The 24329-nt window shown below is 33.8% G+C and overlaps 2 protein-coding genes across 11 annotated transcripts in view; one reads left to right on the forward strand and one right to left on the reverse strand.

Moving 5' to 3' along the window:
• ANO3 (anoctamin 3) overlaps positions 1-24329 on the forward strand; it is a 347116-nt gene that overhangs the window by 276614 nt on the left and 46173 nt on the right. For all 7 annotated transcript variants that reach the window (XM_036220667.1, XM_016147425.2, XM_016147424.2 and 4 more), the window contains one exon: positions 6159-6219. In XM_036220667.1, coding sequence (XP_036076560.1) covers positions 6159-6219 — 61 coding nt within the window. The remainder of the gene's footprint in view (positions 1-6158; positions 6220-24329) is intronic.
• Positions 1888-19126, reverse strand: MUC15 (mucin 15, cell surface associated). Of its 4 annotated transcripts, none has more exons than XM_016147430.2 (4): positions 18647-19126; positions 11952-12679; positions 9597-9746; positions 1888-7705 (listed from the first exon to the last, which is right to left on the reverse strand). In XM_016147430.2, exons 2-4 carry the CDS (start codon positions 12640-12642, stop codon positions 7545-7547), a joined length of 1002 nt encoding a protein of 333 aa, XP_016002916.2. In that variant the 5' UTR covers positions 12643-12679; positions 18647-19126; the 3' UTR covers positions 1888-7544. The 4 variants fall into 4 exon arrangements, with proteins under 4 accessions (XP_016002916.2, XP_016002918.2, XP_016002915.2 ...); XM_016147432.2 differs by lacking the exon at positions 18647-19126 and adding an exon at positions 15461-17686 and having other exon boundaries at positions 1888-7609; XM_016147429.2 differs by lacking the exon at positions 18647-19126 and adding an exon at positions 15461-17686.

Consider the following 24329-nt stretch of genomic DNA (forward strand, 5'->3'; position numbering starts at 1 on the left):
TCTGCGGCAATTACAAGGCGAATATATTTTTATTTGAATTGTTGTCTTTGTTTTTATATCTGACTATTACCATCATGGACACAAATTTCCACTTGGAATGATATCTATATTATTTTTAGGAGAAGATGATTATTTTTGTTGCTAATGATTACATTTGAATCTTCCATGAAGATTCATGAAATTAAAATGCTTTTAATTTTACAGAGAAAATGAAATAACACACCAAAGTTCTCAGATTGCTGAATCACCTGAAGGTTTTTAAAACTGCTAAAGCCCAAGCCACTCTCCAGAGCAATCAAATCAGAATTTGGGGGTTTGAAATCTAGGCATCGATTAGCATATTTTAAAACTTGCCAGATAATTCCAACGTGTACATCAGGTTAAATAACTGAACTTCATAATGATTATTATTTATTTGTAGAATAGTTTTATTAAAGTATTATTAACATATAATAAAATGTACATATTTAAAGTGTATATATATATATTTATATACATATATATGTATATTCATACCAGTGAAATCACCACCAAAATCAAGACAAATGAACATATCCATCACTTGCAAAAATTTCCTCATACCCTCTTGTAATCCCTGCCTCCCACTGTCCCAACCTCACCCCTGTGCCCAAACAACTAATTGCTTTTTATCATTGGAGATATTTGTACTTTCTAGGGTTTTTAGTAAATAGAATTATACTCTGTGTGATTTTTTTCTGGCTTCTTTTATGTAGCATAATATTTTAAGATTCATCCATGGCATAACATTTTTCAGTAGTAGATCATTCCTCTTTATTGCTGAGTAGCATTGCATTATACGGCTATACCAGAATTTGTTTATCCATTCATCTGTAACTGGACTTTAGGGTTGTTTTGAGTTGTTGCCATTTTTTAAAAAGCAGCTGTGAACACTTACCTATTAATCTTCTTATAGACAAGTACTATTATTTCTCTTGGGTAAATACCTAGGAGTAAAGTAACTAAATTATATGATAGGTGGATGTTTAACTTTATAAGAAACTGCAAGCTATTTTCCAAAGCATGTATACCATTTGACATTTCCTCCAGCATTGTATGAAAGTTCCAGTTTTCCATGTAGTCACTAATCTTTAGTATCATCAGTGTTTTAATTTTAACTGTTCTGCTATAGAGTATATGTAGAGAGAACTCAGTATGATTTAGTTCCTGGAAAATAATTTAACCCTTTTTGGGTCTTGATTTTAAGATTTATGTTATACAATTGCACACTTAACTTACATAATTAACCAATGCTTCCCCCAATAAATTAAACTAGATGAAAAAATATTTGTGAGATGGACTCACAGCAGTGCTCTACCTAGCATTACTACCCACAATAAAAGCAAGATCATTTGTTCTGTGTACTCTACCCAGTGCATTCTGGATAATGAGGATTTCTAGTCTGGCTGCTAGGAATACGTGCTATTCCTGTCTCTGAGTGAGCTCCTTACACTGTTATCTCAAATCCTTTCAGATGGTTCTTCTTCCCTCAGTTTCCTCACATACATGCTCATTGAAGCACACTGTCTGGGTTGTCCTTCTCTGCACCCTGGTAACTCAGTACAGTAAACTGAAGCAATTATAATGGTCACTTAATTGGCTTCCTACCTCTCAGGGAACATTGCCCTTCATTACCTAATATCCGTTGTCTTAAAATCTGTTGCTTTGTATCTTTTGTATACTCTTTGGTTGTTTCCAGAATGGGGATAAAATCAGTCACTGTTATTCCATCTCGTTCAGAAGTAGAAGTCTCTATATAATTAATTATGACAAGGCTGGGCATAAAATCAAAAGCCACTCAATATGCTACTACTACAAGACCTACTTAGTAAAATTAGCTTTTGAATTATTTATTATGAATCCATGGCATGTAAAAAGTCGGTTTGTTTATGGTTTAACTTCCAACATATATCTAGCTTTGAAATCTTTTAAACTTTCCACAAAGATGACTCATTTTGGGAAGCATTTTCTCAACACTTTTTGCAAAAACCAAGTATATTAGAGTTATTAGATGTATATACACATGTCCTTCTCCTAGCCCAAGACACATGACATCCTTAGGGACACCAACAAATTCATATATATATTCTACATTTACTTGGACAGATGTAATAAAATACACTGGCATTATCTGAACCCTAAAGATAAGAAACATCCACATATGACGGGGTGATAAAACGAAGAAATCTATCCAAGAAAACACTAAATTTAAGGGACTTTTGCCATCATGCATATCTACATCCCTCTTTCTTCTTGGTAGAAAAAAATATGCACAGGGACAGGTAAGACTCAGAAAGAATTCATTTAATAACCATTGTAAGAAAGGTGGACAATGTAGCTTGCAGAGGAGAATATTGCCTTATGGAATAATAAAAGAAATAAAGCCCATCAGGATGAAATATTTCATTTGTCCTGTGTTAGTTCCTCTGACTAAGATAAAATGTAGCTACCTGTTTTATACCTTAAAAATCTAAATCGATCATTTATTGGACAAAAATAAACATTCTTTTTAAATATAGTTTATATCCTTAAACATCTAGAAGTTACCTTGTGGGCAATGTCAGAAATAATGGAGAAGATTTTTACCAAAGAAACGAGCCAACCAATGTAGATCATCTAGCTGCACAATCACCTAGCCACACCATCTAGGAGTTTTTTGATTCCTTATGGCGTCAATCACCACTTGCGACTAGTAATAGGAAATTATATCTGCCACATGTATTGAAAAGTATATGTCTCCATGTCATTATTCCCTTAATAATTTCAAAGATGTGTTTCATAAAAAAACTAGTACCTACATGTGATAAAAGTTATATTTAAGTACATTAAATTTTTTTATTTGATGACTATTTTAATATTTAAAAGTATGGGAATTGAGCAAATTTTGCAATTAAGCAATTCGATGATATTTATACATTCATTTAAAAGTACTTGATACCACACTAAGCTAGGACTTCTCATTTAAGGTGAAATCATTAGATAGAAGTGTTGTTTTTTTCACATAATTCTAAAAATAACTCAACCCTCGAAGTTAGCATTATTCATAATAGTTATTAGTTTTTGGAGTTTTTTTTTTATTTGTGCAACATCCATTTATTCAATACTTGGTAAGAATTTTAGACTACATATCAACATTGAGCCTACAACAGAAATAGGACAGAGGGTGTTTCTTCTTTAAGAAACTTCATAGAAAAGTCTGTGTAAGACCATACATCAGAATAACCTAGAACATTTGTTTAAAAGCTCATTTCTGGGCCTCAAGAGTCAAGCTTAATGAGCATCTCAGGAGATTCTGATTCCTGGGAGCACATTTTAAAAAGACAGTGCCCTAAATAAGAAGTGGGTTGAGGGAGAGGGGAAACTAATAAATTTTGCACATTTGATGTAGCTTGTGCCCAGGTCCAATGGGCACGATTTTTCCCCATCCAAAAATTAAGAACTGAGGAAGTGAGAGAGGGCTGAACTCCAGCCTAAATTCCGAATCTCTGTGCCTCAGCCTCCTCCCCCTGTAATAGCCTGGTTTGCAAGATTGAATCTGCCCAAGATGCACATTATATTCTTTAGCCCAGGGAAGCTTTACTTGAGTATAATTGACATTTTCTAGAGCCTTATGTTTTTCTGAATCCATCAAACTGTTTTAGAGAGAAAGCTAGCAATTACAGAAAAGGAGAGATAGACTTTAAGCTTCCAACCCTATATAAAATGTATCTCCTTAAAAAATACCCACATTTATTAATTTCTAGCCACACTCAGCTCTGTAAGAGAAATCGGATAATGGCGCATTTGTACTTAAACGCCGCTTTATTTGAGGCTCAGTTTGCTTCTGTTTTCCTATATTATCCCTACTCACATCAACAAATGTTGAATAAAACGTTTACCCATAGATCTCCCTATGCAAAAAAGCAAGCTATTTTTTTAATAAAATAATTCATTGCAAATACACATTTATAGATAGGATAAGCTTGTTTTTGCTTTTCAAAAAAAATCTATTATATTGCTTTGGTAATTTTTTTGTGATTTCACCTGGAGTTGTTTGTTTGTTTGTTTGTTTGTTTGTTTTTATGGAGAAGGTATTCCTTTCCTATTAGGCAGAAGGCCTCTTCCAGCTTTATTCTCCTGCCAATCACCTATGATCTAACCTTGAGCCATCTACACTGTGCTTGACTCTTATTTCTCCCTCTTCCCCATTTTCACTCTGCAGCTCTTATGTCAGCATCCTAAATGAAGCCCTTAACACCTCAAGCTATAACCACAGGCTTCTAATTGCTCTTCTCATATCCACGGTCTCCCATATCATAACACATCCCACATGTCATAGCTTAGTGGATCTAACACAGTGATTTTATACTTTTACAGTCTTCCTCAGGGCAAGTTCTGAAGTCTTTCCTAGCTCTCTCATTCTAGCTTTATCTCCCACTACATGCATGTAATCTCACATTATATGAATATAATATATATATGTATAACACAGTGTCCCATGGATGTATTCTAAAAAGTTAACATTTTAATTTATTGAGTTAAAAAAAAAAGCCCTGAAATGTTTATAAACAAACTTCGCAAGAAAAAATAAATAAAAAGCTTTTTCAAGGGAAATATTGCATGAATGATGACAAATGCCCATACAACACAATTGTTGTTAAGTATGGAGTTTTACTTGCACTTTTATAAAAAGTATGGCTGTTTCTGGAGCAGAGAAGAGCCACTTTTAAGTCCCCATTTGTAAAGTCTCTGTTGTAATACTCTAAAAGGCTGTTTCCTGCACCAGGCCTGTTTATAAAGGAAAGCAGACAGCGGTTCAACTGGTTGGGAGCGGCAGGCATCACTGTGGATTGCCTTAGAAACAGAAAAGCTGAATTCCCCTGCTGCGTAGAATTTTATGAGTTGTGTTGGAGAATTTCTTTATGATCCTTTTCTCTCCTGTATTTAATATATACTGATGATTCTTATGAACACCAATTTTTATAGCACTTTTAGAAATTTCAAACTTTAGCAATCATAGAAGTTTAGGGCCAACAAGTACAGCTTGAGCTTATCCACATACCATCGCAATGAGCACATTTTTGTGTGCGTGATGATATTTTAAATAATGCTACATTACAGGAAAATATACCCTACCTTTATCTGTTTAACATATTGTTTTCAGTGTGCTCTAGGTATTACAATTAAAATACACGTTAATGTTGTTTAAATGCTCCTACTGAGCGGCCTCTGAACTGTATGGAGACTTAGCAAAGAAGATACCATTCTCTTCTCACTTTCTTTATGATAATGTTCTTTAACCTCTCCTATAAGAATAGCACACCTATTTTCTTCATCGTTTCTATATTTATATGATTGCCAAAAATGTATTGTCTTGACTGTATTCATTTAATCTCCCTCAATAATTTATAAATGCAATGAGAACATTATGCAAATGAAAAGAAGTAAAGGCCAATTGAATTTACACTTTATTAAAGTCAAACAATCCTTGTGACCCTGAAAATTGTATTTAATAACATCATATAACTGTACAGTGTTCTTTATAAAACTTCAGGTGATGTCTGATTCAAAAACACTTGGACTATTACATGCCCAGTGATTTATGAAACTTCTTAAAAATAACGAAAAGGAATTCATTACCTCTTAGAGCCACTCCTGGACCCATGGACCATTCCAAAAGACATCAGAGAGTAGAAACACTGTGATACCTTTCCATAGTACTACAAGCTCACTAGGGGAATTCTCCATTTTTTCAATTTCCCCAATCCTGGAAGTTTTACAAAGAAAAATTCCAATTAGGGATGCCTCAACCGAAAGCTGACTTCTTACAGCTCACACTGTAGTTTGACCCTCTGTGGCACACAGATTCTTCCTCTTGGAATAAACCACTTCTGAGCAGAAATGAAGGTGTAGTCCACAGGGAATGAGAAAGAAGAGAGAAGAAAAGGGGGAAATACTGATCCCTTAACTTTCTCCATGAGACAATCACATGAAATAGTTTCAAGATCCATGAAATGACCTAATATCTTATATTTACAACCTATAAAATAATGTGATTCCATTGGGAGAATAAAGCAGAGTACCTAAATACAAACAAACAGCAATCACTGGATTGTTATAACCAACAGAATGACTAATCGTTTTGTTTGTTTTCCATTAAGGTGACATATTTGTTTGATAATGGAGGGACAGTCTTCTTTGCTATTTTTATGGCAATATGGGGTAAGTATGTTCTTCCATTATTTATTTCCTAGCCCTCATATGCTAAGACTATTGTTGTATTTCTTCATATATACATGCGCACATACACATACGTCACTTATTAATTCAACAAGAAAATCTCTTGCTTTGTGTGCCCTCTTCACACATTCACTGATTTTTTTGGGAGTTTACCTCTTCATCTAATCCTCTGACCCCTAAAGCCTTGGACCTTTCTGTACTAAGGAGAATATTTTTTCTTGCCAAAAGCAGGTGGTAATTAAAAACAAACCGAAACATGCTGGAATCCAAATTAAGCTTCCTATATTTTCGATCATGAAAGTGATACTCAGAAAATGTTTTGTTTGCTTAACATTTCCACTCATCTATTTTTAACTTTATACTTAATATATTTAGAGATGTAGAATCCATTCCGTATATGATTGAGCAATAATGTCTGATACAAAATAAATTCTGTTCCTACCTAACATCTTAAAACTGTAAAACTTATGTTCAGGTACATGCTTTGGCTGACTCTTTCACCATGTTTCTCATTGAATTTTTAAAGTCACTAATTAATTGATGCCTAAAATAAATTGAATAGGTTGAAATTCCCCCATCCTTTGAAGAAAAGCAATTACTTTCCTGGTTTAGTTCAGCCTTCCTAACATGGCCCTGTTGAATGCAAAATTATTATCAAGTTGGCAGCTCAGAGATTTGACCACGTATGTGCTGATCCAGAAAAGTAAAATGTACTATAATATCGGTCTCTCGCTCCCATTATTATAGTTTTCCAGAAAGGGAAATTTTGTGCCATACATGCTTTTTAGCTTTAAGTCAAAAATTAAAAAAAAAATAAATTCCTTCAATAGAATGTCAACAGTGATATATGGCATTAGGACCATAGAAGGAACAGTGAAGAGTCAATCCTTTGATTTTTGCCCTCCCCATCCCGCCTCCCTCAAAAAAAGGTGAAAAGGTAGTTTGGGGTCTCCATATTCGTTGAGGGATTTTTAAAATTAAATTATCAAGCAGGTCAATTGAGGTGAAACATTTTAGTCTTACCCGATTCCACAAACATGTCTTACTAAGAAAAAAAAATTGACCAAAATACAAATTTACAAATTAAGGTTACTCAATTGTTACTTCAGCACAGCCAAAAATGTTAAGAAAGAAAATCTGTTGAATGCTTTATCTTCTCTTTATATTTCCAATACTAGTGTCATGCTTTATAGTCCTTGGCACAAGCCACATGACAATGATCTTGTTTCAGCTTTTGGAAGATGGGTTTGTGCAAAGGCCAGGTTGTAGATGAACACTTGCCATCTGAAGCCTTCTTCTCCTTAGTTTTATATTGAGGTACGAAGTGGAGGTATGTCATCCATAGGAATCCCATCACGTGCATTTTCTGGTCCTGGTGACATGGATGAATCATTCACTGTTGGGTTGTAATAACTAGCATTCCCAAAACTCACATCATAAGGTTCTGGTGCATTGTCTAATCGCAAAACTAAAAAAGTAACAACAAAAAAATTTGTTTTGTAGTGACAGTCTGAAAGATGCTTCCCTAGGCATATGGCAGACCATAGGAATTGTTCTAGATAAGATGTCTATCTTTTATATAGGCTTTTCAGATATTTTAAAGTTTTAAATAAGGAGATATTTTTCAAGCCACATTTTTTTCTAAGACCAAGGGAATAGTTTAACTTCTAAAATGTCCATTCCGGTAGACCAAAAATAAAGGAACTAATGAGGATATCACAGGAGTCAAGCACTACTTTGTATAATGAAATATAGATAAATGCCTCATTGACTTTTGAATCTCAGGATTTCAGAGGCTTGTCAATATGCTCTGAATTTTTTTCCTGTGGTAAAAAAAAAAGAAAAGTAAAGTAAAGTAAAAAAAAAAAACTTTAAAAAAGTTAAGGGTGTTATTTTTAAAATCAGTGTCATTATTCTAACACGTGTCTCCATATCTTTATAATTGAGCCCTTGAACATGGAGAGAGAGCAAACTATTTGTAAAAGCTTATATTTCCTTCTGATAAATCCAAGTTATCTTGCACTTGAAGCTTTCTGACTAATATAGGGATATTTTCTTTTTTAACAAACAACCAATTATTTTCTTAATGATTTTGAATTTATTTTCAAAGAAAAGTTGGCATGCAGAAGGTACTTTTAAATACTAAAATGGTGACTAATTACTAGATTAGTAATCTAATTATTCAGTGAGGTATCTTCACATCCTACCTTTTCCTTAAGCCATCTATTTACAAACTGATCTAGAACATTAGGGATTTGGGAGAAGTGTCACAAATCTGTCTTAAAGGAGGAAAATAGGTGATGCGATTGAGTTATTTTCTTATGCCTTAATAACAACATCTTAAAGTATATTAATTTAATAGACTAAGTTTTGTATGTGAGTATAGATTAAAAAATTCTGAGTTTTAAGAAATAAGTTTGGAAAACCCTGTTGTTCAAAATCTTATCCTTTAATTTTGAAAACCGCCACTTTTTAGTTTATATGGATTGCTAGAAACCCATAGACAGAATTCAGTTAAATTTCTAAGAAGTGGATTTGGTTCTGAAAAGAAGTATATGTCAATCACAATGTGAATGCATCAGAATCAACCTGACTTTATCAGTGGGACTAACCAGGGACATTTAACTACTTTTATGGTAGCAAGAGTCCCTTATGTAAACCAGAAGACAGTTGTGGTTTTTTTTTTTTTCCCTAAAGTATAAAAAAAGATGAGTCAAGTATGCAAAGTGATTTCATTTTTCTTCTAAACACTGTATTATTAATATCAAGCTCAGTTCTTTATTTTTAGCAGTTACATTCTTATTCATAAGTATTATAATTCTTTTCCATCACAGAAGTGGAAATTTCCTGAATTATGGTATATTGTGACTTTTAGTACCCAAATATGCAACTTTATAGAAGTTCCATTTTAGGGACTCGTTAAAATAATAAATTGAGGGCAACTGTATCTGTGAAACTTGGGAAAAGCTCCAAATTAGAATTCATCTTTGTTCAAATCACTGCTACTAATGAATCCAATTATGGCAATCAATGGCTTTACAGTTACTTGCTAACAAAATTGGCCATTTTTTCCTTAATATCATACCATTATCTTCCAATTCTATAGATACATTTTAGGTTCTAGGATTATTATTTCAAGCCAGTTGTCATGCAATGAACAACAATTTCAAATGTCTTTAAAATTTTATTTATAGGTCCATAATTATTTTGGTTATGTTATTTGATAAACAGAGAGTTGATCAGAATAAATCCGCTCTGTTTTTGTCGCATGAATCCCTTCTATAAAACGTAGTGACCATTAGTATCCTCACTTAATTAAAACCACTGCGTGCAGATGAAGTTCTGAATGTTGTTCTTACCTGGTTCGTTTCTGTCATCATAAAGTCGCCGATGGGAAAATGAATTGGTTTTCTTTTTTCCACACAACAAGTAGCCAACAAGACTAAGCAACGAAGCACCCAGAATAGCACCTAAAATGGTCCCAAATACTACACCTGTATTTCTATTATCTAGAGAACAAAGAAAAAAAATTATAGGTAAGAAATAAAAATTGATTCAAATAACAGAAATATATACATGTAGGCAGAAATATATATATGTATATATACATGTACCAAAAATAGTCCCACATACTACACCTGTATTTCTATGTTAACAATGCTTTTTAAACGTTATTAACAATGTTTTTTAAACATTAGATAAAGGTGACAATGCGTGTGTGTTATAAAGTACTGAGTATTTGAAATAGATTGATAAAATATTCTTCCTGATAAAACAACACTTTAAATTTTGAATTCCTTAAAATTCTTCCAACTCTTAGCTTTATAACTGTGTCTCATTACTTATCAACACCGACAGTACAGAAATGCCATGTATATGATCCATTAGGACATCCTTTCTCTCTTGAATGCTATAGTGTTTTTAGTCAACTTTGAATCTCAAATGAATTTGTATGATGAAATGAATTTTGACCTTGTTTACATAATTCAAAAGTGAAAAGCTAAGGGAGAAAGTGGATAATAGAAAATAAATTCACAAAACTCCAAGGGAAAAGGTACTATAAGGAAAAAGCAATATATACTGATAAGGATATTTTCAAGTACAACAAATAACCAAAGGTATTTACAATGCCTTGCACATCAGGAACAGATGTGTAAGTCTGAGTTTAAGAAAACCCAAAATTTCATTCTATCATCCCTTTTACCAAATACCTTATCTGAAGACTGTCATCAGTAAATTTACTGCTCATATTCACTTACACTCATATTCAGTGGTATCTTCACCACTGTGATTTTATTTTTAATTTTTTAAAAAAATTCCTCAAGAAGCTTACTAATTGGGTAGACAAAGGGTCTTATAGAATCTCTGATTCTGTATGAAACCCCATTTATTGAAAAAATTAACCTTCACATGGAAAGTTAAACAGCAAAATTATTACTGAAATAAAAGGGAAGCAAAGTTAACTTTTTTTTTTGTTTTAATTAAAGAGCAATGGTAGAAGTATTCAGTGTTCTCAATATGTCTGTAGGATTTAGGAAGAGAAATATAATATTTATTAAAAATATTTCTAATGGAATATCAGAGTACGTGTAAGTGAAATGGCGTGTCAAATTATGTGTGATAAAATTATAGCTAGAATGAATACATGCAATATATTGATTGTAGTGATTCATAAAGTCTAGATTTCAAAACTTTTCCCATTTACTAGCAACAACTTTCAACTCTATTTTGCTGTTTTGTTGTTATTGTTGTTTCCCACAGTGGATAGGGAGTTGGATGGATGAATATCATGGATTTTTAAAAATGCACATATGAGCTTTTAGTTATGTCCTCAAAATCTTGAATGTTCTAAGGTGAAGCTCACTCACCAGAAAGAGAACAATCTCTCAAAACTCTTTACACAGAAAATTTGTATATATGATTTGTATATATGATTTGGTGTTTACATCATAATATAATTCATAAATAAGTTATATTGAAAATCGGCGAGTTCATGGAGAAAAAAAAATATTTTTTTAATCTCAAGTAAACAGAGACCTGCTAAAATAAAACATAATGTTTTCTCATTATTAGAGGTCTTTTTTACATGGTTTCAAAGCTTAATGTAATCTCTAAAAATAAAGCATAAAAATGTCCCCATAATACATTTTTCTTGTGATACTCATGGCTAAATTTCATTTTCATGGGGGTCATTAGGTATTAAACTAAAAACTCAGGAGGATTTCCTATTGCTGAGTTTATTTACTTTTAAAAAAATATCAACGTTCTGTTTTCTTATGATTGCTATGTGGTATCTGATAATTTACAAATTCATTTATTTCAGTCAATTGCTAAAACCCACATATGTATATATTTTTTAAATATAGTTCTACAGTATTCCTAAAAGCATATGAAATTTCTGGTAGTCTTTCTAAAATTCAGTAAAAATTGGTATACAGTATCTCAAAACTGTATCGATATATGAGTCTCTATTTCTATTCAGCCTAAACTACTTCTTATTTTGCCCCACTGCCTCGTCTGTTCCCAAACTTCTAGGGCCAGTCATGTTATTCACTAGAAATAGTGAAGGGATTTTAGAACTTAAATCAGTATATACTAGAAATGAGAACCACCTGCACTATTGCAGTCTCCTTTTTTTTCCTGGTCTGGCACATTCCTTCGACGCAATCTGTATGATTTAGAGATTATTTCAAACAAAATCTGTTTATATTTACCTTCTTGGGGGTCTGATGTATTTTGAAAAGTTTTTGAATTATTGGTGAATTTTAATGTGGGCTGAAGAGTCATTTCCTTATAGGGGGTAAACCCCGCCGAGTTATCACTGGTTATGGGAGGCCATCCGTCTGGTTCTGTTGTCATGGGGTTCACAGATATGGCAGTGGGTGCTGATGAGAAGGTGCTAACTGTAGTGGAACTGTTATCAGGAGTTTTCATGGTAACATTGACTGAAGACCAAGTAAACTTTTCTGAAGACACAGCAGAGGTAGCAGTGGGAGGTGTTGAGACTGACAGAGGATTTTCATCTGCTACAGAGGAGTTCTGAGGCAATGTAGCAACAAAGCTGTGAGTCAAAGGAGGGCTTGTGGAAAATACCGGTGTGGGTCTCGAACTCCTGGGAGAATTGTCTGTTGGCAAATTATTGATGAAATCTGTTGTTTCTTGGATTTTATTTGATGGATCCGAAAGAAAGGAATTATTTGCTTTGGCGTTAGAGGTTTCTATGTTTTCTATATTTGATTTTAAGTTTGGTTCACTTTCCAAAGGAACAGATTTATTTGCCATTGTTTTTAAGCCTTCTGTGATGTTTTGTGTTGTGTTTACGTTGAGATATTCTTCCCCATGGCTTCCTAGGAGTAGTAAACTAAACAAGGTTGAAATTGACAGAATTTGGGCTGAGGTTAGCATTGTAGCCTTCTTTGGTATTGGCGTTATTAAGGGAAATCTGGAAGAAAATAATAATATTTTCAATTATTAAAGTATTGAAGTTTTTTTAAAAATAGATGTATATCTTTAAAGTGATAAAAATCTGGAGACATAATGCTGAGATGATATACCATACTCTTAATTCCAAAAGTTTATTTTCTTTGAATTATATACTAAAACTATCATAATTGAGTTCTATTTTCTGGATAATATTTTATTCTTCCTTCCTCTAGAGTGATGCCATGCAAAACCTGTGTCAAGCCAGATACTACTCTCCACTATTTTAAAGATCATTTAGTTTGGAATAAGTTAGAATACACATACACACAATATATGGACTGCTAAGTAAAATTTTTAAGATATTGTAAATATAGTACATATAGAGCTGGCTGATTTCTTCAACCTATTTAAGAAAACATGTTCTTTACAAAGATGTAATTTGGCATATTTATCATGAAAATGAAGTTACTTAGTATATATTAAATGTACCACTTTGAGTCAGTCACTTGAAAAGATTTTAATGCCTAATTTAATTATTTGAATTTGAAAGTAACATCCCTTTTTTCACAAGGCTTTTCACTTCATGATGTCTTTCTTTCTATTAATTTTAAATTAGGGAAAATCAGAAAGACTTAGATTTTATGATATTTTTAATCGTATTTTTTATTGTGTAAATGAAGAGTCTGGTTGGAAGTGTGATATTTTTAATTATATTTTTTATTGTGTAAATGAAGAGTCTAGCTAGATAGTTGCAGGTTTGGGGTTTGCAGTCATGGTCTTGACTTTCAATCCAGGCACATCATTTTGCCTCTTAAGTGTGGAAGTGCCCCAAGTTCATAGGTAGGAAGGACAGAGGAAAAAGGGTTTTGAAATTAGTTTCATACTAAAATTCTGGCTGATTAATAACCTGTGAAAAACAATCATCATAACAAGCAATTGTTTTATCATCATCATCATCATCATCATCATCATCGTCATAAACATACCAACTTCACATTGTTGTTCTGAGGACTAAATGAGGTGATTTAGCTAGAAGAACTCTGAATGATATCTGGCCTAAATTAAGCAGTTAATAGATACTAACTTTGTATCTTATTAAAATATAATATTTTGTGTCTTACAGTTTACGGAGTTTACAATATCATCTCACTTGATAATCATAATGATCCCTTGAGACAAAAAGAATAGCTCGTATTATCCCCATTTTGCATATGAAGAAACTGAGGTTCAGAGTGGCTAGAACTGGAGGCTGGGAAATGCAGGAGGCAGCACTGAAAGGCGAGTCTTCCAACTCCAAGCTAATTAGGCGCCAAAATTTAGTGTTTTAATTGAAAAAGTTATTCTTTAAAAAAATATTAAACTATTCTTCCTCAAACAATAGAGTGAAAACTGATGTACTTTGCACTGAACCTTAGGGCTTACTTTTCACTAAAAGCCTCCAGGATCACTAAGATAACAAGAGAGGATATGCTACCACTATTATTTAGGTCCAATATTACTAGCTATTTCTTAAAAGTTCTTGCTGATTTTTTGTTAGGGTCTGAGGAACTTCTAAGCACTCCCTATGATTATCTTTTGGTTTTAAGTACCCCCTCTACCTTTGATTAATGATTTCTTACATAATTGTACAACTTAAATATATCTATAATACATCCTGATATAATTTTTTCTTCAAAAGCTTTTAGCAAAGCAGTCCATAGCTATAGATTCCTGACATTTTAGAGATATAATATCTCTCGTGTCCTATGCTTATCACTTAAGAAAAGCTATTTAAAAATCAAGGCAATCAGAAATATAAGAACAATCACAGGGACATTATTTATAAGTGTCTCCATCCTAAACATCCATCAGTAACAGACTGGATAATTAATTGTGTGATATTTATTTCTGGAAATCAACAAACACAGAGCTTAAAATGCCAGTTGTACTGTGTAATTCCATGTATATAAAGTTCAAAAACAGGCAAAAAAAAAAAATAGAATGGAAGTGGTTACTTGTGGGAAGGAAGGAGACAGTATTAATTGGGCGGGCATGGAAGGGCCTCTGTGTGCTCACGATATCCTGTTTATTGACCTGGTAGGGATTACTTAAGTATCGTATCTGTATTTTCATAATTTTGCTTATTTATTTTACATTCACTTTTCCGTCATAACTAAGAAAGTTGACTTAGATACTAAAGATTGTTAATATACCTGGAAAACATATTGCTATTATGCATATATTATATCAGATGCTTTGCACGTTCTCTCATTTAATTCTTATAATCAAACAAATGATGTGGAAGGGATTATTAATGCTATTTTACAGATGATTAAATGGGGAAAAATATAAATAATGTGTGCAAAGACACTCAGCTAGTAACTAAGATATAAGGTTAGAATTCAAATCTTGCCATTAAAGCTTGTAATCTTATTCATCTGTGTGAAAAGTTACAAAGGAATCTAAATTTTGGTACTTGGCTGGTTTTAAGAACTTTTTCCTATCAACATTTTCTTAACACACCTACCCCAGATTTTATTATTTTAATCAGAGTAACTTACAGTACCACTTTTAAACACTTGGAAAATAGGGCCTTCTACTATAAATACCTCTCAAACACACTAAATATCCTAATTTAAGAAAATCTGAACAATTGTCTATATGGTTTCTAGATGGACACTTTTACTCTGTAGTTTACAGATTAACATTAACAAAACACAAATGATTATCCCCAAGACCTATAGTTCACCAACATTTCATTAAACTGATCCCTTACATAGCACTTTTAAAATACAATTCCATTGAGGTTTAAAATACTCACATGTGCTTTTTTAGAAACATCTTTCTCCTGCGAACTCTGTCAGGTTCATGGCACACATTTATAGCCTTTTCTTTGGGTGCTGCCAGTGATCTGATTGGTTTATGAATTGTATTTGGCCACCCGTCTCGTCATCATCATGCAGCTTGATTTGTTTTCCCTATACCTGAGCTTTCTAATTATTTTCTCTTCCTAATGAAGAAGTCACCAGAGAGGGAAAAGCAGCCCTTTGCTATTATAATTTTCTCATAATATGCCACGAGGAGCATGGCATTGAGCTTTCGCTTCCTTCCCGTAATGAAAATACACATATCAAGCAAGAGTCAACAAAGTGAGTTTTGTTGTTCTATTTCATTTTACTCTTAACATTGAACCACCAAGGGGATGTCTCTACCCTTCACTCACCTTTAGATCGCAATGTGAAAACCTAAGGTAGCAACACCCCAAATGAGCCAAGCATTCTGTTACTGGCTATAATTTATCCCCAGAGAAAGGAAAGAGAAGAGAGGGACAAGACAGTGTGTTGTGAATACTATTTACAGTTTTGTTTTTTGTTTTTTGTTTTTTTTCAAAATTAAAACAGTTGTGGGCATGGCTTTTATGAAAATTGACTTATTTCTGTTGTCTCGATGTGGCAGCAAGGACAACTTTGCTTCTGCTCCCTGGCTTCTAGGGAACCAGGTTACACCTTTTACTCAGGTCCTTTCATCTTAAAAGGATAGGAGCAGCCGAGAATTGAAGCCATCAACTGTTTAGAATCCCAGCCCTGGACTTCTGCTGGAGCAAAGACTAAGCAACTTTAGTTAAGTTTGATTCCATTCTTAGCCAAACAAAAAACACATTGTAAGCAGCAAAGTCTAATGGAGGAGGAAGCACAGAAGTTCCAGAGGACAATAAAATGAAATCTGTATTTCTTCTCTTTGCACTTGCCTCTCAGCCTCTCCCCATCTGTAGCGTTTAAATACTTAAACTGTGTTATATCCTTGTTGTGTAAAGCTAAGTTACACTGGATGATGGATGGCATACTTGTGTGTGCCCAAATTCATCTGTCAGCCAGGTACAGTGTAGAGGCAGACAGAAGGTGGCATGAAAGAACAATGAAATTGTAGCGGGAGAGATCAGGAGAACCAGGCACCATCATTTCCGCTCCTGTTCTTTGCTCTTTCTTGCCCCTTGGTGGAAACTCCTAAGAGGAATTTTAAGGCATATAACATAGGAACAGAGCTAAGATCACTACAAACTTGAAAAACTTTAAAGATTAGAATTATTATAAAGAGAACAGAAAAAGAAGATTCCCATCCACTTTGTGATACCTTAGCACAGATTCTAAATATTTCTGTATATATTGTTTTTAGTATTTAACAATTTAAACTATACTTTAAGAGAATGTGAGTTTTACTTTTTTTTTTCAAATAATTTCTTTACACAGAAAAATGAACACTTTTCTCTCTTTGATGTTGGCACTAAAAAGTGGTTTCACATTACTACTTTTGTATGGAGGGGTGCAGAAGGTGGTGAGAGAAAAAACACTGTGGCCATTATGAGAAGCAAATCCGCATGTTCTGTGCATAATTTTGCTTCTTTTTAAATGCATAAGTTCATTATCCTGCCCAGCTTTCCTGTTGTAACTGAGTTATACCCATTTTAAACCAAGCTTCGAAAATGAGGAAGTATCCTGCTTTGTGTCAGGTAATCGACCCATGCAAGGGAAGAGAAATGCTAGTCATTCTAAACTCCATCAAAATCAAAAATTTTAAATAAAAACATTAGTTCAGGAACACCACAGGGATAATATAAAAACATCTTTCTGCAGTAAAATTACTGAAGAGTAGACACTGTGCTACCTCTCTCCATTTGTTTCGACTGCTTCTTGTTAGAGATCTCAGGCTACAGAGTCAGATGGGTTTTGTCTGTCTTTGTCACAGGAAACTCAGTCTGACATGTAGCCAATATCCCAAGCAGATGCTGAGTGTTACTATGAGTGGCCTTTCCAATCTTGGACTATAGTTTTCTTTCCCTAAATGAAAGAGCTACAGTAAAAGAGGACATAAGGAATTATACCTCTATAACTGCCTCTTTTGTGAGGGTTTTGAACAGGTGAGAAGATTTAATTAGCCATAAAGTAAGACTGTACTGAGAACCTTAGGCATATCACTTCACTTTTGTTTGCTTTAAAAAGAAAGAAAAAAAGAAACACTTGACTTTCCTTCAGGAAAAAAAAAAGTTTCAAGTTTGAGAACATCATTCTAATTAAAAAACTGAGATCTGCATAAATCCAGGAAAATATATAGAATGTCATACTCCCTGCTGACTTGGGCATTCTCAGTCATAACTGTTAATACTGAAATAATTAAAAGAGGGTCAAGCTTAGAAAAAAAGAAAGATTGTGTCTCCACAAGAAATATTTTGGACCCAAATTCCCAAACATGGAGATTTCAGCCTTCTATCAAGTTTCATTGTAAAAACAGCCTCTGTGGATCGGTAGAAAGTGGGTGAATGGTAAACTGACATTCCCTTTAATAAAAGGAGCCTTACATAGCCAGAAACTGAAAATAATTTCAAGAAACTTTATTCACATCTTTGTTGCATGGGATTTCTTCTGTGGCAACTTACTTAGGCTTTTAGATTTCCAGTGTGTAGTAGACATATGCATATATCATGCTAAGTAATTATATACCCAAAATGTTGCCAATTTTTAAAGAAAGTCTTTGGGAATATAATTCATTATATTAAAATGTTTTTTTTTTCGGAAACTATCATATTCTAATACTTTAGCAACAACCTTTAAGTCCAAATGCATAATTTAAATCTAAATATTCAATTTATATTCACTATTTCTATTTTAAATATTTTGAAACTTTTACTAAGATATGACCTAAGGAAATTCTTTTGTAGCCATATATGTTTTAAGTAAGGTTATTTTAGTTTCGTAGCTAGTTTTATCACCTAGCAAATTTGGTAGTAGTTCTTAAAGTTAACTCAATAGTGCAAATGCTCATTCGGAAGGTAATTGCTCAATGAAACAACTGCCTCTCCTACAGTTCTCTGTAGCTACTTGCCAGACTGTTCTGTCAAAAGTTGAGCCTGCTTTGATTCTCTTTAGAAAATAAATAAGAGAGAGAGAAACAGACACACACAGAGATGGGGAAGGAAAAATTCTATGTAACCCAGCAGCTGGCACACGCTTACCTTCAGGTCTAGGAGGCATTTACAAACAGGAACTGAAATACCACAGCTGTCCTGGCTGGAATGAGTCTGCCTTGCCTTAGAGAAAGCGGGTGGGTTAAGTGTGATGACGTCCCATTAAGCAGGAGGGTGCCAGAGAAAGAAAATTAGGTAGGGCTGGCTGTACCTTGCTTGTGTAATAGAGCACCCAGGAACCTGACTGACCTGCTTCTCAGCTGTCAGCATGAAGATACCACCTCATTCAGGCCTAAGAAAAACAAGTCCAACCCTCCAGCTTTCATAGGTCGATTGTTTTGACTTCGGGGCAGGCTAGTTGTCTTGAGTGGTGGCAAACAAGGGGCATTCATTTCTTGTTTTAAAAATAGGACAAAGACTTTGGTAACATTTCTGGTGTATCAGGAATGTCTGACATGCTGGATTCTCCCTTTGCAGGTGAGGAAACCAAAAAGAGTCACACCCTGCACCTGTTGCTGTGTGCTGAACTCATGGTGTTCTCCTGACTCAGAAACGAATATTTCCCATAGTAGGACACCCTGTTTGTGTACTTAAAACCTAAATGAAGAAAATGTAGTGGAGTCAGTAGTGAAGGGCCTGTCTGCAGTGCACTGAAATCAATTTTATAGAAAGTTTTGCTAAACACAAGATGAATTAGTGTGTATTGGGATCCTTGAGAAAGCTGTAATCTTTAAGTTAAAAATAATCACCAGGATTGAGATGGAGATTTTTTGCTGACTTTCAGGAGTTTGAGGAGTAACTTGGTCCTGTCTGAAAATGGCCACATGATCCTGAGTAATCCTGGGAGCTTTCTGGATTAAATAGTTTCCATCCTGTATTCTCTTTGCTTTTATTCTCAATTTAGAAGCTGTAGAGTTTCAGAAGTGCCCGGGAAATGCTTGATTAAATACTAGAGTCGAATAACAACCTGGCATACTTCCTCACTTCCTTTCACGGCTTATGAAAGGGAGAAGAGTGAAACTGCACTTTCTGGGATTTTCTGCACATCAATATTTGGGGACTGGCGCCAAGGTCTGTTCAGCTCAGTATGCCTGAGGTTCATGCTTAGTTTCTGTTGTGCAAGGAGATATGTTTCCAGTTGCTGAGAGAGAAAACGAAACTTTAGCTAAGGTTCAGGAGCTTCAAATTGAATGCAAAGAATCTGCCCAGTTAATTGGCCCCAGGAAAGAACAAGGTAATTCTATAGTTTTACATTTTCTGAAGCCCAAAGTCCTCTTCAGAGTTTGATTATAAATTAAGCCAACCCCTAAAAAAAAAAGGTTACTCAAAGGATATTTAAGCTGTATCTGCACTGATATGAAGAAAAGCAAGCTAAATTTAAGCAAGCAACTAGTTATTAAGCAGTGGTTTAATAGAATTCAATTATTTATTTTCAGGTTAACCAGTTACTAGGAAAAAATCCAACTGAAAAAAATATTTTGAGTCTGTACTTAGAGAAACGCACATGGCTTGGCAATATTTGGTGTACTGTATCCTTAGGAATTTTCCTAGATACGTATATGAATATCATTACCATTTTCTGACCTGACCTTAGTAATTATAGTTTATGCCGTAATTACAAGGTACTTTTGCTGCAACTCTGCTTTCACTGCCATAGAGTCAAGCATGATTCTTTTCTGAAAGTTCTAGCAATGGCCTTGGAATCCTTTTTATCACTGCCCTCCTGACAACCATAACCAGTTGATTAGAACTGACCCTAGAGTTGATCCTATTTACTCTCCCTGTCATGAGCACATCTGGAAATAAAGTTATAAATGAAAACTATATATAATTCTAATGCCTTAGTTACTACTCTGCTCACTTCGTTGTGATCAGAAACCTTGGCAAAATCACCTGAGTTGGAGTCAAAAAGTAAGTTCTTGCCAAACAAACAAGTCTCCCTGAGATACATTTCCAGGTATATACCATGTTCTAGGAAAAACCAGTTCCATTTTGGACCTCGTTTCTCCAGAGTAAGTCAACAACAAGGGACAATTATCTGAGAGTTTCATCAGCCAAGCCAGCTGAGATGACATGACACACAGTGCAATGCTTATATAATTTCTCTGTACTTACCAACTATGGTGCCTTTCGTTTGGCACCCGAACCATTTGCTTTACACCCATTAATTAAGTCTCACAATATATATTGGAAGAAGAAACACCTCCTCTTTGTCTGAAACAGTGGAACTACTTGCAAGTAGATTTTCCGAAACATGAGCTCACTTTATTGTCACTGATGGATCTGAAAATAGACCGAGAAAATAGCTTGGGACCTTTCCTCAAATAAAATGAAAGCATTATTCTAGATCCAAAATGGCATCTCTTTTACAAATACTATAGCATTGCATGCCTGATGCTGATGTCACGCATAACAAATTCATTAATAGCAGGTTATGAGTTTGAAACAGGATATAAATCAAATTCATAGTTTGTCTCCACGTTGAAACATGGACACTTTAAACAATAAGACATATTTGATCATTAATAAAATAAATAACATCATGATTATATTCTTTAAGGGTATTTCCATGATATTCTTTATGAAGACAATAGAAATTGATGGCTATAAAATTTCATTAGGGATGCTGGTAGTTGTTTCAATATTCTGTTAGAAGCAGAAGAATCATTCATAGGAATGCTAATGGTTTTTTTAACATACAAGCTACTGTTTTTCCTATTAAGTAATATGATGTGATAATATGGTCTTATTTTAACTATAACTTTATGTAAAGGTTAAACTTCATTTCGGTGCTAAGGGCTATCTAGGACTATGCCCGTTGTTAAGTAGAAATTCTGACATAGCATATACCTATATTCTTAGGTTCATACTTGCACACATACGTACATAAATGGGAAACTAAGGAAGGTTGTAATGCTGATAAATCACATAAAACTTTAATTCACACATGGTTCAAAAAAGTAAATGACATAACTATAATGAAACGTATTGCATTTCTTCAACACTTTTCTATGAACATGTTTTTTCAGTAAATAGCTTCATAATGACAAAAAAAATTAGAGTTGATATTGAAACCTATCTCACTGTAGTAAGAAGTAGTGGGTTTCCATGGATGCCTAAACTAATTAAGAAACAAACAAAAAGCCCACAGTATCCTTAAGAGATATTTTTATAATAAAATCTTAGATTTCATTTTTTAAATTTATTAAATTTTGTAAATTAGTCTGTTGCTTTATTAATTTTAATAACTCAATCTAGATTGTTTTTTTAAAGTAAGTACCTCATGTTAACAAGAGATTGTTAAGACAATTTTAATTTCTATCTATATTCTTTATTTTTTCAGAGAAAGAAGTATGACAAGGTAATAATCACAAACATAAATATAAAGGATAACATTCTGAGATAAAAATAGAATGGAAATAGATTGAAAAACCTGTCTTATCTCTTTTATCTAATTATTTTCCCACAACACTTCCTTCCATTCAAAACATCTTTTCTTATTTATTTGCAATGTATATTGTCTGTTTCTATACTAGAAACCTCATGAGAAGAAGAGTTTTTGTTTGCTTTCTTCACGACTTTATCCATGGAGCTAGAATAATTCCTGACATGGACTAAATGTTCAAGAAATGTATAAATGAATGAATAAATAACTGAAAGATATATGAACAAGTAAATATATTTTAAAATGATAAAAATATAAGTGAATATACTCAGCATAAGACATCTGTAAACTCCCCCTCCTTCTGCCTATAATATTTTTCTTTGTGTTGGCTCATTCAGATTTGAAAATTGCTTTTTTTTTCACTTAAATATATTCCTTGGATATCTTTATATGGTTTTACCTATAGATCCTTGAGCTGTTTCCTTCAACAGATGATAAGAGAGAGAAGCTAGTTTATACGAATGATTTAGCCAGAGATGCACAAGTCTTGTTATAGCAGATGAGGAGGATATAGAGGCTGTGGGCACAAGTGTAGATAAGTGGGTAGTTATAGTTTGGGTGGATAATTTCTTTTGACTACTTTATTTTTAATGATGAGATAGACAGCAAAATTGCAATTAAGTGATAGGAGTGCAGGTGCTGGATATTAAAAGAGAGAAGAGAAAGTGTGACACTGTGGCAGATTCAAGGATCCACTCAAATTATTTTAAGATAAAACAAGTTACTCAACATACCTTGTTTTTCTCCGGTGATGTTAATGTTCATGGGTGCAGATAGACAGTAGGTAGAGTATTGTTTTTCACTAGGGTTGAAACTATGGGTTTTTGATAAACTGAGGCAAGAGTTAGAGAGTTGAAGATACATGCAAGTGAATGAATATAGTGATTGACCATTAAGAGACATAAAGGTGGAAGTGAGTATAAAGGAAGGACAGTGAAAATATGATGAAGTCAGTGGATTGAAAATCTTGGTCAAGGGAATGTCAGAATTGGAGTTTAAGAGTAAGCTAGAAGGATGGAGGTGATAATTGGAGATTATAGAGGATTTGTAGCCATTAATCAAAAGTATGCCATGGGAGTACATGAGTGAGGTAGAGTATGAGAAAACTTAGAAGATAGAATTGAGAAGTGAAGACCCTAGAAAGATTATCTATGTAAATTGTAATTGCAAAGAATTATTTTAAGAGTCATGTTGATGAGTTACATTAAGCTAAAAGTTTAAAAATCTTCAGAGAAGTTGGAGAAATGTCCCAGGGAGCTTTAGATGACTTCCCCAAGAAGAGATAGTACAAAGTATGGCCTAATAATGTGAGACTCAAATCTGTGAATCTTTGAGAGAAAATTATCTTGAAGTATCAATGAGGAACAAGAAATTCACTACTTCATCTTCAGTACTTATTGTATGAAAGACAAATAGCCATCACCTGAGAATGTCACTTGGACAGTGTGGTTTCAGGGGCATCCCAGTTAGATCGAGAAGGTGAGGGGACATAAAAGACATTGCTGTGGATGACTTTAGGTAAAAGAAGGCATTGTGAAAGGATCTCAAAGAGTAAGGAAGGAATGGGAGATGATCACAAAGGCAATCACCATTTCCCTGGAAATCGAGGATCAAAATCTGAGGGTTAAGGGGTAATTTGAAAATTCTGGTTTTATAGTAACTAATAGGAATAGGATTGAGTACTACAATGATTTAGTGCTGAGGGACCAATGTGTGAGTGAAAATAGGACAGAAAGGTGTAAATGTAGAATGGGGGCATCTTGACAAGATGGAGAATTCTGGGCTTCCTCTAGGCTCCTGCCAATAGACAAGATATGAAGTGAAGCCTCTTATTCCTAGCATTGAAAACAACTTTTCAACTCTCCAAGCAGTAGCCTGCTAGGAAATGACATTGATCTCTTTAATAAGTGAAAGATTTTCTGTTGTGCAGGATACCACACAACTGATCGATTCCTGTATGATGGACTGTACTCTTATACAAGTTTCCTTATTTTAGTACCCTATTTTAATTTTAGAGGCTAACCTTTTTAGATTACTGTTGCCTAATTTATCAACTATGTAACCTATTTTTATATGTACTTAATTAAAAGAAGTTACAACCAGGCATACACGTAATATAATTGCAAAACTGGCAGATTGATAATACAACTTATTTTGACACCTTTATGGAAAAAATCCAAGTGGTTTATTAATGCTTTCTGATAAAAGAAAAAATCAAGGCAGATAATTAGAAAATCCCAGCATCTCTAATTTGTTTCTTTCTGGTTAGAAAAATTATAATAGCTA

This window comes from Rousettus aegyptiacus, unplaced genomic scaffold (genome assembly GCF_014176215.1).
Source record: "Rousettus aegyptiacus isolate mRouAeg1 unplaced genomic scaffold, mRouAeg1.p scaffold_m13_p_5, whole genome shotgun sequence".
In the NCBI taxonomy this organism is placed as follows: Eukaryota; Metazoa; Chordata; class Mammalia; order Chiroptera; family Pteropodidae; genus Rousettus; species Rousettus aegyptiacus.

Excerpts from the sequence above, each read along its gene's own strand:
- MUC15 (XM_036220670.1), bottom strand. The coding sequence starts at position 13,864 with ATGGGGATAATACGAGCTATTCTTTTTGTCTCAAGGGATCATTATGAT. Across the intron at positions 9,747-11,951 it reads TACATCAGACCCCCAAGAAG|ATAATAGAAATACAGGTGTA; the intron begins GTAAATATAAAC and ends TTTGTTCTCTAG. Across the intron at positions 7,706-9,596 it reads TGATGACAGAAACGAACCAG|TTTTGCGATTAGACAATGCA; the intron begins GTAAGAACAACA and ends TTACTTTTTTAG.